This window comes from Rhinatrema bivittatum, chromosome 8 (assembly GCF_901001135.1).
Source record: "Rhinatrema bivittatum chromosome 8, aRhiBiv1.1, whole genome shotgun sequence".
Classification (NCBI taxonomy): Eukaryota; Metazoa; Chordata; class Amphibia; order Gymnophiona; family Rhinatrematidae; genus Rhinatrema; species Rhinatrema bivittatum.
In genome coordinates, this window is record NC_042622.1 from 253,114,575 (window position 1) to 253,126,931 (window position 12,357).

At 41.5% G+C, this 12,357-nt stretch overlaps 1 protein-coding gene across 1 annotated transcript in view; it reads left to right on the forward strand.

The window, feature by feature from the left end:
• KDM4B (lysine demethylase 4B) overlaps window positions 1-12,357 on the forward strand; it is a 735,609-nt gene that overhangs the window by 518,507 nt on the left and 204,745 nt on the right. The window contains 3 exon segments of the mRNA XM_029614587.1: window positions 181-713; window positions 1,403-1,523; window positions 3,142-3,320. Of these exon segments, the coding sequence (XP_029470447.1) occupies window positions 181-713; window positions 1,403-1,523; window positions 3,142-3,320 (833 nt within the window).

A 12,357-nucleotide genomic window follows, 5' to 3' on the forward strand; every position in this document is an offset into this window, starting at 1 on the left:
TTATTAGGTGTGAACAGTGCCAGCTAACCACGATTATGCTTCATACATAACCAGTAGTTGAATTTCCTCATCTGTTTGTTTGTTGGTTTATGTTAGAGGTGAGGAGTGGGTGCTCTCTGTTATATTTTCTGCATGAACATATTGCGTTTCTATAGTTAATGTTTGGCTGTCTTGAAACAGGAAATGCTCCAACTACTTCCAAAGCCCTTTTCCCTCAACCAGGACGTGTCAAAGCTAGAGGCCGACCTCCAAAACTGAAAAGTGAAAGGAAAAAAAAAAAGGAACAGGAACAGCAACATCACAGAGAAATAAATGTTCCTGCACCAGCAACATCAGCAGTGACGACACACCTGGAGCTAGCAACAGATGCAGCTACACAACTGGCAGCAACAGAAGTGGCAGCAACAGCAGCAGCAACTTTAGGAGAGAGTACTGCCGCCTCTCTTCTCAACATAATCCCTTCAGAAGGACCAAGTGAGGAAGAAGAATATAAGCCCCGGCCAATTATTCCTATGCTTTACGTAGTCCCGCAAACAAAAAAAGTTGTGTTTGACAAGGAGCGCATGTCCTGTCAGCAGGCATTTGAGAAGTTTGCCAGCTACAAAGAACAGTTGTGGAGAGAGCTTCCTATGCTGTCAGAGCTCTCATTGAAGCAAGAAGATGGTGGGGAGGTAAACAGTGCAGACGTTGGCACAGGAGCCGGTGAAGTACAGGTGCGCAAGTCAGGAAACACAGCGATTAGTTCTGTACAGGATGAATTGTCAAAGGGTTAGGGTGGGTGGTTTTAATGTGTTGTGCTGTTTTATAATCCACACAGTCATTCTGCCAAGAAAATCCATATCTATAGATTCACTAACTCAAGAGTTTTCCCCCAGTCTGTTTGAAACCTGTGAAAAAAAGATTATTGGTTCGAGATAATTTATCCTGACATATGTTCCTTCCATCCTACTTGGCAGTAGCATTGTGAATGAGAAATAAGTAGTAGTAAATTTGATTCCCTATAGAGAAGGGGTTGCCTTCTTGAAATCCAATGATAATAAACAGAACATCAAAAGTGTTTTCTATCAAGGGAAGTCCTTGTGGTCATGTTTATACAGCAGGACATTCTCCTTTAGACGTCCATGGTCATCATCCTCATTTTCCTTTGATTGGATGCTATTTCTAACTGAGGCCCTCTCTAAGCCACCATGCCTTTGGTGAGCAGTATTTCTCTCATAGTGTTTTAGCATTAAGTGACTTCATATTAGGATGCCCAAGGTCTTAGTTAATGGTCAAGCTGGATGACTCAGCTGGGAGTAGCCTTGATTAGTAACACTGTTTCCCCCTCTGTATGGCTGGGGTAGCCACACTTTCTGCAGCCTTCCAGAAATGCATTTGTGTGTGTGTGTGTGTGTTCTTGCAGACACCGACCACATTTTCAAAGATGAAGATGGAGATAAAGAAGTCTCGTCGCCACCCGCTGGGAAGACCTCCGACTCGCTCCCCACTATCAGTTGTCAAGCAGGAGGCCTCAAGTGATGAGGGTTAGTGTACAAGTCATCTGGGGCGAGCCCTCGGGAGAAGAAGCATGTGTGTTGTCATGGTGAAGAGGGAGGTTAGGTGGTATCAAGCATGAGGGAACTCATACGCAGTTCTTTTGTTCTGAGCAGGTAGTTTGGAAGAGTGAGTGGAAGTCCATTACCTGCTATTAAGTTCACTTAGAGAATTGCCACTGCATTAGCAATGGTAACATGGAATAGACTTAGTTTTTGGGTACTTGCCAGGTTCTTATGGCCTGGATTGGCCACTGTTGGAAACAGGATGCTGGGCTTGATGGACCCTTGGTCTGACCCAGTATGGCATTTTCTTATTTTCTTATGTTCTTAGTAGTTCAGAATAGTGGGCTTCAGCAGGCATTTTTTAAAATGAGGATGGTAAGGATCAATTAGTTGCACAGAGATGAATACGTACTCCAATGTTCCTTTGAAGGTTGCTCAGATGTAATGGTTGTAGAAAGTTATTTGAGAAATATTTTAAAATATTTGCCAGATGTAGCACACCAGATATTTCAAGAACCGAAAAGTAAAAGAATAATCTTAGTTATAGACCAAAAAGTTCATAAATTGGAAAACAATGTGGTGGATAGCTATTAGCTTTCAGATATTTGGAGTATTCTGGTACCAGTGGAAACTTAACCTAGGTTTTCTGTGCTCTGTGTGGCCTCTGGCATGCCATAGTATGGTGGTACAAGATGTGATGTTAATAAAGGTAATTTGTGTAGAAAAACTGTGATATAAGCTATACGCTCTACAGTGATTCAAGAAGACTGATGATACGTTTGCAAATTACAGTTTGTGACTTCAAATGCTTTGGATAGACATGGACTGACCAAACTTAATTTCAAATTGCAGTTTTATCCATTGGTGTTTGTGGTTCTGCTTATTAAGATTAATTTGTCCTTTTGTATACAAGCTACTATGAATGATATATCAAACACATGTTTTTTTTTCCTCTCTCTCGCATAAATTCTCATTTTTCTTCTAACCTTTGTTTTGGAGACTAGCGGAGGTATACAGACAGGGCACTGGGGAATTGGAGGAAATGCTTTTGTAATCAAAGCAATTAAAGTGTAGTTTTGAAACAGACTGTCAGGGTAGGAGTTACAGGCTCCCTGTGGTTTTACTCCAAAAGAGATTGATCGATTTGCAGATCATGACTTCCAATTACCTACCAAGTAAGTCACTTTTAACCGCCCAACTAAACCTGTCACTTTGTCTGGGGTGAATATCTCAGGTGTCCAGGGTCCCCTCACCCTCGTGGATATAGCATTCTTATCATTTCCCCTGATGACATACAGCCTGTCATAGATTCAATGTGTAAAGTGTTAATGGAGTGAGACTGTGGTGCCTAATCAGGCTCTTACACTGTATAGCATAGGCTAGGACTGTTAATGCCATAGGCAGCACGATTCCACTGTCCTTCTGATGACAAGTCCGTGTATAAAAATACAACCTCCAGCTTGCCTCTGTATGACTGTCCTATGACTTCCAAGCTTTTACTTTTTATTTGCTAGCTGCAATTCATTGTTATCATTGGTAAATATGTAGTTTAAAGCTTAAATTTTATATTTCCTGTTCACACGGAGCTCTTTCTGCCTCCTAGAAGCCCTTCCATTTTCTGGTGAGGATGACGTGAGTGATCCAGAGACTCTAAAATCATTACTTTCTCACCTCTGGAAGAACAAAACACCGAACTTCATGACCGAGAGGAGATTCAATTCAGCAGTTGCCCTGATTGAGCCTTACTGTGCTATCTGTACCCTCTTCTGCCCCTATAATCAGGTAATGGCTGACTATGCCATCTGCACTGTGTTTTCTGTTTTACAGCCAGGCAATGCCTGGCTGAAACTGAATGTCCCAAAGAAGCTTGACTGGAGGAAGTGAGTATTCACAGCACCAGCTCTGTTCCTAAGCTTACAGTCAAGCTATTATAAAATGGATCATTGTCTTGGCATTTGAAGAAAAAAGGGGTGTGACAATTCATTTATCAAGAGGTATTCCATTGCTTCATTTCATAGCTGCTAGGATTAATTGGCTCTTTATATGCATGCAGGATCATGATTGTGAATGTTTATAGTTGTATGAATTATGAGAATGCTATTCGGCCATTGAGAGATCTGTTACAGGAATGTGTTTGTGACGATATGAAAGTGCACATTCCTGTTCTATATGTGTTTGGTAGAGAGTATTTTTATGCTATACTTTTTGAGGAATACATAGGTGTTTGTGTCTCTGGGTGTAGGTTTTAAGTTCTCCCTAGTCCCTCTGTAACAAGGATGAAAAGCAGAAACTGGATTGTTGGGGTGAAAAGAGGGGGTAGGTTGCCACATAGTTAAGTGTAGCCTTGTGTTTACAGTGTATTGTATTTTTTCACTACAATTGACAAATCTGGCTTTTGGCACAGGTTGGTTCCAGCTACCACCTTCTTCAATGGTATCGGTGCCTGCAGGTATCTTTTCCCAATCCTGCTTCCTTGGAAATTCTAGGCACCACACACATTTAAACTTGCCCTGGTTCTGTACCCTTAGCAAAAAAAAATATCATATAAATTCTCATTTTTGTTTACAAAAAAATGTTATTTTATCTTATAGAATATGTAGAAAACTATACAGAATAGGTTTTATCAGTCACATCTGTGGCTTTTTTATGATTAATTTTCTCATTAAATGAAAAAGTAAATGGCTCTAGACACATCCAGGCTTGGGCAGCTGACAGTAACAGATCCGTCTCACTAAACGCATCAAGCCATAGCTGACTGCCAGGACACAGAGTGCTTGAAGGCCTGGTTTGAGATGCAGATTTTCCTGGCAACAGTTGCTAAGTGAAACAATGCAGATCAAATCTAATCCTGCAATAGGCATCAAATATGCATCATAAATCAACACAGAACACATTTCAGAAACTCTCCTAGTCTGTAGCAGGGAAATTTTATTGCAGACCATTTACACCCAGCAAAGCACCAGCTGTCCTTTGTCACCTGGAAAGTCCACACCTATTTCCTTCAGTACATCTTATTTTTAAATGCAATTATATAGTGCCCAACATCCACAGGAAGTAAAGATTAATTTAATTTAAGCTTGGCAGCATCTGGATTTGCAATAACCCCAAAATGTTTCTTAGCCAGTCTCTGCCAGGTTCACATATTTTGAACCTACTCTCTGATAAGATGTCAGAGTAGCAAGAACTGATCCCAATGTTCCTTAAATAGAAAAGGTACAATAATAATTTCAATATTCTGTGATAATTCCTACTAAAAGCATATCAAGAGCGATGACTCAGTTGCTGCTTTAAATCTCACCATTTTCAAAGCCATGTGCGCACGGTTCCTAGCATGCGCATATGGACACGCCGATTTTATAACATGCATGCGTCGCTGCGCGTGTTATAAAATATGATATCTGCACGCACATGCGCACAGGATTTTAACATCCACGTGTGCATGTGCGGGTGAACCACAACTCGCACGGGGTGGGGGGGTGGGGGATTTTATGAAGTACATGTCGAAACGAGACTAGGCCTTCCCCAGTTCCTCCCAGTTCACTCCAATTAAGGAGCAGACTGGAGGGGAACTTCTCTAACCCTACCTTTCCTACCTTTTCCAATCCCTAATCTAATTTTTAATTTTAATACTTAACTTTGCTCTAGAGAAGCACTATCTTCCACGTGCCAGCTAGCTGCCAGCACGCGCTTCCCTGGGACAGTGGCTAATGGCGCTGTCGTGCCCCTCCCTGCCCAGACCATGCCCCCTGGGCAGCTCCTTTCAGCAGGTCCAGCACTTCTCACGTAACCCCAAGATTTACGTTCCTTGGCCCTTTTAAAATCGGGCCTATAATGGATAAAGTGTTTTGTTTGGGGGCAGGTTTAGCGTGTAATTAATGAGAAGCGTCTGTTGCTGCTGTATGAATATTGCAGTTTTAGCTAAAATGTTAATGTACTGCACTCTCTCAAGTGAATTTTCAAAGCAATTATATGTAAATGAAACATACTATCGTAGCAATTTTCAAAAGTTATTTACCAGCGTTAAATGCACTTAACATGGGTAAAACCTATTGAAAATTCAATGGCATATATTGTAGCAATTTTAAAAAGCTCACTTACATGGGGTAAAATGCATTTACATATACAAAACAGTTTTAAGTGTGTAAATACTTTTGAAAATCAGGTCCTCTGCATATTTTCTGAAAAAAATGCAAATACATTTTTTTTTGTATGCAGAAGGAAAGAGAGATTTTGCTGGAACATTTTTCAGTTTGTGTGCAGAAGCTTTAAAAAAAAAAAAAAAACCAGGCTGACAATCTGATGAGGAAATGAGTTCTGCACCGAATTCCTGATGGACTACAGACAATGCAGAATTAACAGGGTGAAAATTGGTCCTGGAGTCTTAGTGGCAAACATGTAGGGCTCCAGCAAAGTTAATTTTGCATACCAAAATATTTGTGGGAAGTATGTCAGGTTTTTTTGTTATATTGATTGTACATAAAGATCACCCAAAAACTGGTGTTTTCCATGACCCACTGTAAGAATATACGGTTCTCTTTGAGAATTCATTTATACTGTGTGAGAACAGACAAAACACATTCTGGTTTTTTTTTAGAGGCAGTATTTTCAGTTTGTTCCCCATCCCTGGGTTCACAAATGACAAGAGCTTTTTCAAAGCTCCTTCTCTCCAGCTCCGGGCAGGATGTGACTTCACTTGATATGTATGGAGTAATCTAAATTTTTCAAAAAGCACACCTTTGGAATAAATCCAAGAAAAACTGATAACTGAAACTTACATTATAACACAACAGTCTATCTATTAGATGACAGTTCTTCTGCTTTCCACCAATTTTCTTTATCCTTTTTTAAGCTATTTATTTACAAATGTTTGATATTACACTTGTTGCCAGGTTTGGTCTCAAAGCAGATTACAGAAATTAAGAATTAGACAGGTATAACATAGTTAATTTAGTTAATGAGTGCAATTGTATGGCATAAGGACCTTAAGAATAATAATATTCCTAATGAGCCAGCTGGGGAAAGTTAAATAGCCATGCCTTGGCTTTTTTTCTGGAAAGCGAGGTAATTTGGTTCTTGGCAAATGGGTAAAGGAACCTCATTCCAGATCTTGGGAGCGTAAAAACTGAAGGTTTTTAGGCTTATGCAGTTCAGTTTGGTAGAAGTCATGGATGGGGGGAGTAAAGAAAGGGCCTTTTGTGAGGATCAGAGCTCTCTAGCCGAGGGTAGAAGGCAAGGAGATGGGTGAGATAATCCAGGATCAGTTTGTTCAGACATTTAAAAATGAAACAGAGGGTTTTGAATTTAATCCTAGTTTCAATCAGTAACCAATGTAGTCTGTAGAAGATGGGTGCTTTGTTGTCTTACAGTTTATTTACAGACCGCTAATAAATAGAAGCTCCTAGGTTTCTTCCCTACTAGACTTCTGGCTACTATGTTTTGCAAAAATTGTAGTTTGTTCAAGCAGGTCTGGGAGATCATGTTAAGAGAGTTACAGTAATCTAAACGACTAGTAATTAGTGAATGGATAACCAATGCTAGGTTGTGCTGATTGAAGTAATAGTGTAGTCACCAGATCTAGCAAAGGTATTTAAAAAAGCTCTCACTACTTTAGAGATATGGGCTTCCATAGTAAGGATAGGATCAAGTTGAACTCCTAGGCTTTGTAGAGGCTTTGAGATGGAGAAGGGGTGTCTGACAGGGAAGAAATGGACTGTAGGGGTTGACCTTGCCAGCTTAACCAGAGAAGTTCAGATATGGAGGGATTAAGTTTGAGTTATGGTTGTTGAGCCATTGGGCTATTACTGTCACAGTTGTTGAGATTGGCGATAGGAGAGGATTAGTCAGATCACAGTTTAATGCAAAGTCAGATATCATCTGCATACAGATGATATTCAGTGTTGAAGGATAGAATCAAGATCGCAGATAGGACAGATGGTGAAGAGAAACATGGAGAGAACAGAGTTCTGAGATACTCCACAAATGAGGTTTTTAGGAGTGGACTATTTGTTGGCCAACATGACAGAATTCTGTTGAACAGAAAAGATTGGAACCTAAGGGCAGTACCTTCAAGACCAATATTCTCTAGGTGCTGAATCAAGAGGCTGTGATCAACAGAGTTAAAGGCTGCAGAAAGATCTAATAACACTAGGATGATCTGCATTTAGATGGATTTAATTGCAGATTCAGTGCTGTGACCTTTTCCTAAAACCAGATTGGTAGGAGTGCAAGATGTTTCTCTTTTCGAGATAATCAAGTGGACGTAGACTACCTTTTTTCATTAGTTTGGATAAGAATAGTAGACTGGAGACTGGGCGGTGGTTATCGATTATTTGGGGGTCAGAGTTTGGTTTCTTCATGATTGTTTTAATTACTGCTTCCTTAAGCAAGTTGGGAAGCAAGCCTTGAGATAGAAAGCCATTGGAATACTGTGTACAATTCTGGTCGCCACATCTCAAAAAAGATATAGTTGCGATAGAGAAGGTACAGAGAAGGGCAACCAAAATGATAAAGGAGATAGAACAGCTTCCCTATGAGGAGAGGCTTGAAGAGGTTAAGGCTGTTCAGCTTGGAGAAGAGACGGCTGAGGGGGGGGGATATGATAGAGGTCTTTAAGATCATGAGAGGTTTTGAACAAATAGATGTGAATCGGTTATTTACACTTTCGAATAATAGAAGGACTAGGGGGCATTCAATGAAGTTAGCAAGTAGCACATTTAAGACTAATCGGAGAAAATTCTTTTTCACTCAACGCACAAAGCTCTGGAATTTGTTGCCAGAGGATGTGGTTAGTGCAGTTAGTGTAGCTGGGTTCAAAAAAGGTTTGGATAAGATCTTGGAGGAGAAGTCCATTAACGGCTATTAATCAAATTTACTTAGGGAATAGCCACTGCTATTAATTGCATCAGTGGCATGGGATCTTCTTAGTGTTTGGATAATTGCCAGGTTCTTGTGGCCTGGTTTGGCCTCTGTTGGAAACAGGATGCTGGGCTTGATGGACCCTTGGTCTGACCCAGCATGGCAATTTCTTATGTTCTTATATTGGAGAGCCATGGGGCTAATTCCTGCTTAAGGTTGCAAATGACGCCTGGGGGAATTGGGTCTAGTGGGCTGAGACTGATTCATTTTCTGTATATGTTCCACCTCTTTTTGGGGTGATGGTTCTGAAGTCAGCTAGCGTGGTATTGTCTGGAAGGAATTAAGATGTTCCTGTGATTAGAGAGGACATGGTTATTAAGGGGGGTGTGAAGGAGAGAGAGTTGTCAAAGGAGGAACGTATCCTTAGGATCTTATTCATGAATGTTTTGGTGAAGTCCTCTGCTGTGCACCCCTCCCTGTGGAAGTGAATGTGATCTGAGAAACAAGTTGGATAGTTCAAACAGGTTGCTCAAATGGTTCATTTAGAGTTCTAGCTGTTTAGCCCTAGATTAAGGAAATGTTGGTGATTTTATATACATAATTTTGTTCCTCATTCTCCATGACCAGTTACACCTGCTTCATAACTCAAATTTATCCCAGGACAAACAGGATGCTAGTCCTCACATATGGGTGACATCATTGATGGAGCCCTATTGCGGAAACCTTTCTGTCAAAGTTTCTAGAAACTTTTGACTGGCCCTGTGAGGCCACTGAGCATGCCCAGCATGCCATGATATTCTCTGCCACAGGGGTCTCTCTTTGGTCTTTGTTTTTCCGCACTGCTGTAGGCATCGCGGAGCAGGAGCCTTGTGAGTTTTCTCAATCTCAACAAGGAGCACTAACTTCTCTCAACCAAACAATTACTCTACTTTACTCCATGGGCTTTCTCATCAATTATCAAAAATCCCATCTCATTCCGTCTCACCTGCTTCAACTCATAGGAGCAGAATTGAACACCATACTTTCAAAAGCTTTTCTACCCGGGGATCAGGCAGACACACTTTCCCTACTGGCAAACTCTATTCACTCAAAGCAACAAGCAACAGCTCATCAGTTTCTAACCTTGTTAGGCCACATGGCTTCCACAGTTCATGTCACTCCTATGGCAAGGTTAACCCTGAGGGTAACTCAATGGACTTTAAGAGCACAATGGATCCAAGCCATTCAACCACTGTACTCTCCAATTCAAGTAACCCACCAGCTACGTTCATTTCTACTTTGGTGGGCGAACAAGGAAAACTTGCGCAAGGGCCTACCCTTCCAGCAACCAGTCCCACAGATAATTTTAACTACAGATGCATCCACCTTGGGTTGGGGAGCTCACATAAACAATCTCCAAACCCAGGGTACTTGGACAACACTCGAAGCAATATTTCAAATCAATTTGCTAGAACTTCGAGCTATACGTTTTGCACTGCATGCGTTCAAGGACTGTCTTTCACACAAGACTTTTCTGATCCAAACGGACAACACAGTAGCCATGTGGTACATCAACAAACAGGGAGGTACGGGCTTGTATCAAGAAGCTGCACAGATTTGGGACTGGGCCCTGACACACTCAGTGTTTCTCCGGGCCACTTATCTGGCAGGCATTCACAACGTAGTGGCAGATCGACTCAGTCGTCAGTTCCAACCACAAAAATGGTCCCTGGATCCCTAAATAGCGACCAGGATATTTCAACGTTGGGGACAACCAACAATAGACCTCTTTGCGTCATGCCTGAATCACAAAGTGGACAAATTCTGCGCTCTGCACAGACAGAATCACCAACTAGCCAAGGACGCCTTTGCTTGCCCTTGGAACGCAGGCCTTCTATAAGCGTATCCTCTGATACCACTCATAACCAAAACTCTAGTGAAGCTACAACAGGACAAGGGGTCCATGATACTCATAGCCCCGTATTGGCCTCGACAAGTATGGTTTCCCACACTTCTAGACCTCTCGATCAGAGAACCAATTCGCCTGGGTGTAGCTCCCAATCTCATAACTCAGGATCAGGGTCGGTTGCGCCATCCCAACCTTCAATCCCTATCCCTGACAGCATGGATGTTGAAAGCTTGATTTTACAACCACTCAATCTTTCAACCAATGTATCTCAAGTGCTTATAGCTTCACGTAAACCTTCAACACGAAAGAATTATTCTTCGAAATGGAAAAGGTTTGCTGTGTGTTGCATGCAAAAGAGTATTGACCCTTTCTCCTGCCCCACAACCTCTCTACTAGACTACTTATACCATCTCTCAGATTCTGGTCTACAGACATCATCTGTAAGAGTACATTTAAGTGCAATCTCAGCTTACCATAACAAGATGGGAGATGCACCAATATCTATACCTCCTCTTGTCAGTAGATTTATGAGAGGTTTAATTCACCTTAAACCACCAATTCGGCCACTGGTCACAGAATGGGACCTGAATTTGGTCTTAACAAAACTCATGCGTTCTCCTTTTGAACCCATGAATTCCTTTGATCTTAAATTTCTCACATGGAAGACTATCTTCCTTATAGCCATTACATCCGCTAGAAGGGTTAGTGAGTTACAAGCACTTGTCACGTACTCACCCTATACAAAATTCCTACATGACAGAGTGGTTCTCCATACACATCCAAAATTCCTTCCCAAAGTAGTTACGGAATTCCACTTGAACCAATCTATAGTTTTACCCACATTCTTTCCAAGGCCTCATTCTCACCAAGAACGGGCATTACATACCTTGGACTGTAAGCGTGCGCTAGCCTTTTACTTAGACCGCACTGCAGTCCACAGGAAATTCACTCAAATCTTTGTATCTCATGATCCAAACAAACCGGGTAAAGCAATTGGATAGCAGATTGCATATAGTTTTGCTATGAAAAAGCAGGCCTTCCTCTCCAAGGACGAGTAAAGGTGCATTCAGTAAGAGCAATGTCAACCTCAGTAGCACACTATCGTTCAGTACCAATTCTTGACATATGTAAAGCAGCAACATGGAGTTCTCTTCACACCTTTGCAGCTCCTTACTGTAAGGACAACAAGATTCAGCATATGGACAATTTGTCCTTAAAGAACTTGTTTCCAGTTTAATCCCAACTCCTTCTACATCCAATCTGCTGTGATCTTCGGCTGCCTCATTTTCAACAACAATACTTCACTGTTGCTTCACTACAAAATGACTCGGCCTCTAGCTTGCTAATCACCCATATGTGAGGACTAGCATCCTGCTTGTCCTGGGATAGGGCAAAATTGCTTACCTTGTAATAGGTGTTATCCCAGGACAGCAGGATGTAGTCCTCAAGAAACCCACCCACCACACCGTGGAGTTGGGTCCGATATGTTTTATTATTTTATTTTTGCTAAAGCTTATTGCTACATACGAGACTGAAGAGAGACCCCTGTGGCAGAGAATATCATGGCATGCTGGGCATACTCGGTGGCCTCACAGGGCCAGTCAAAAGTTTCTAGAAACTTTGACAGAAAGTTTTCCGCAATAGGGCTCCATCAATGATGTCACCTATATGTGAGGACTACATCCTGCTGTCCTGGGATAACACTTATTACAAGGTAAGCAATTTTGCTACATGTCCAAAGTCAGCAAGTGGACTGTCAGTGCTTGGAGTAGGATTGAAGTGGGGGAGCAGAGCCTGATAGCCATGGCCAGGAAGTGGGTTCCTATGAAGATGAGTTGAATTATGGTGTGGGGTTTTTTTTTGGTCTTTCTAGTTTTCATCATCTGTGCTTTTATAGGGTTCTGCAATCTTAGTGGGATGTGCATCTGAATCTAAAGATATGTGAAAGATCTGGACCTTCCTTCCTATAGTCGTCAAGTGTTGGAAAAAAACTATCTTGGAGAATTGTTTAGTTGATCAAAATATTTCTTTAGGCTTTCCTGTTACCATTCTGTAGTGAGAGTGACAGAGACATTT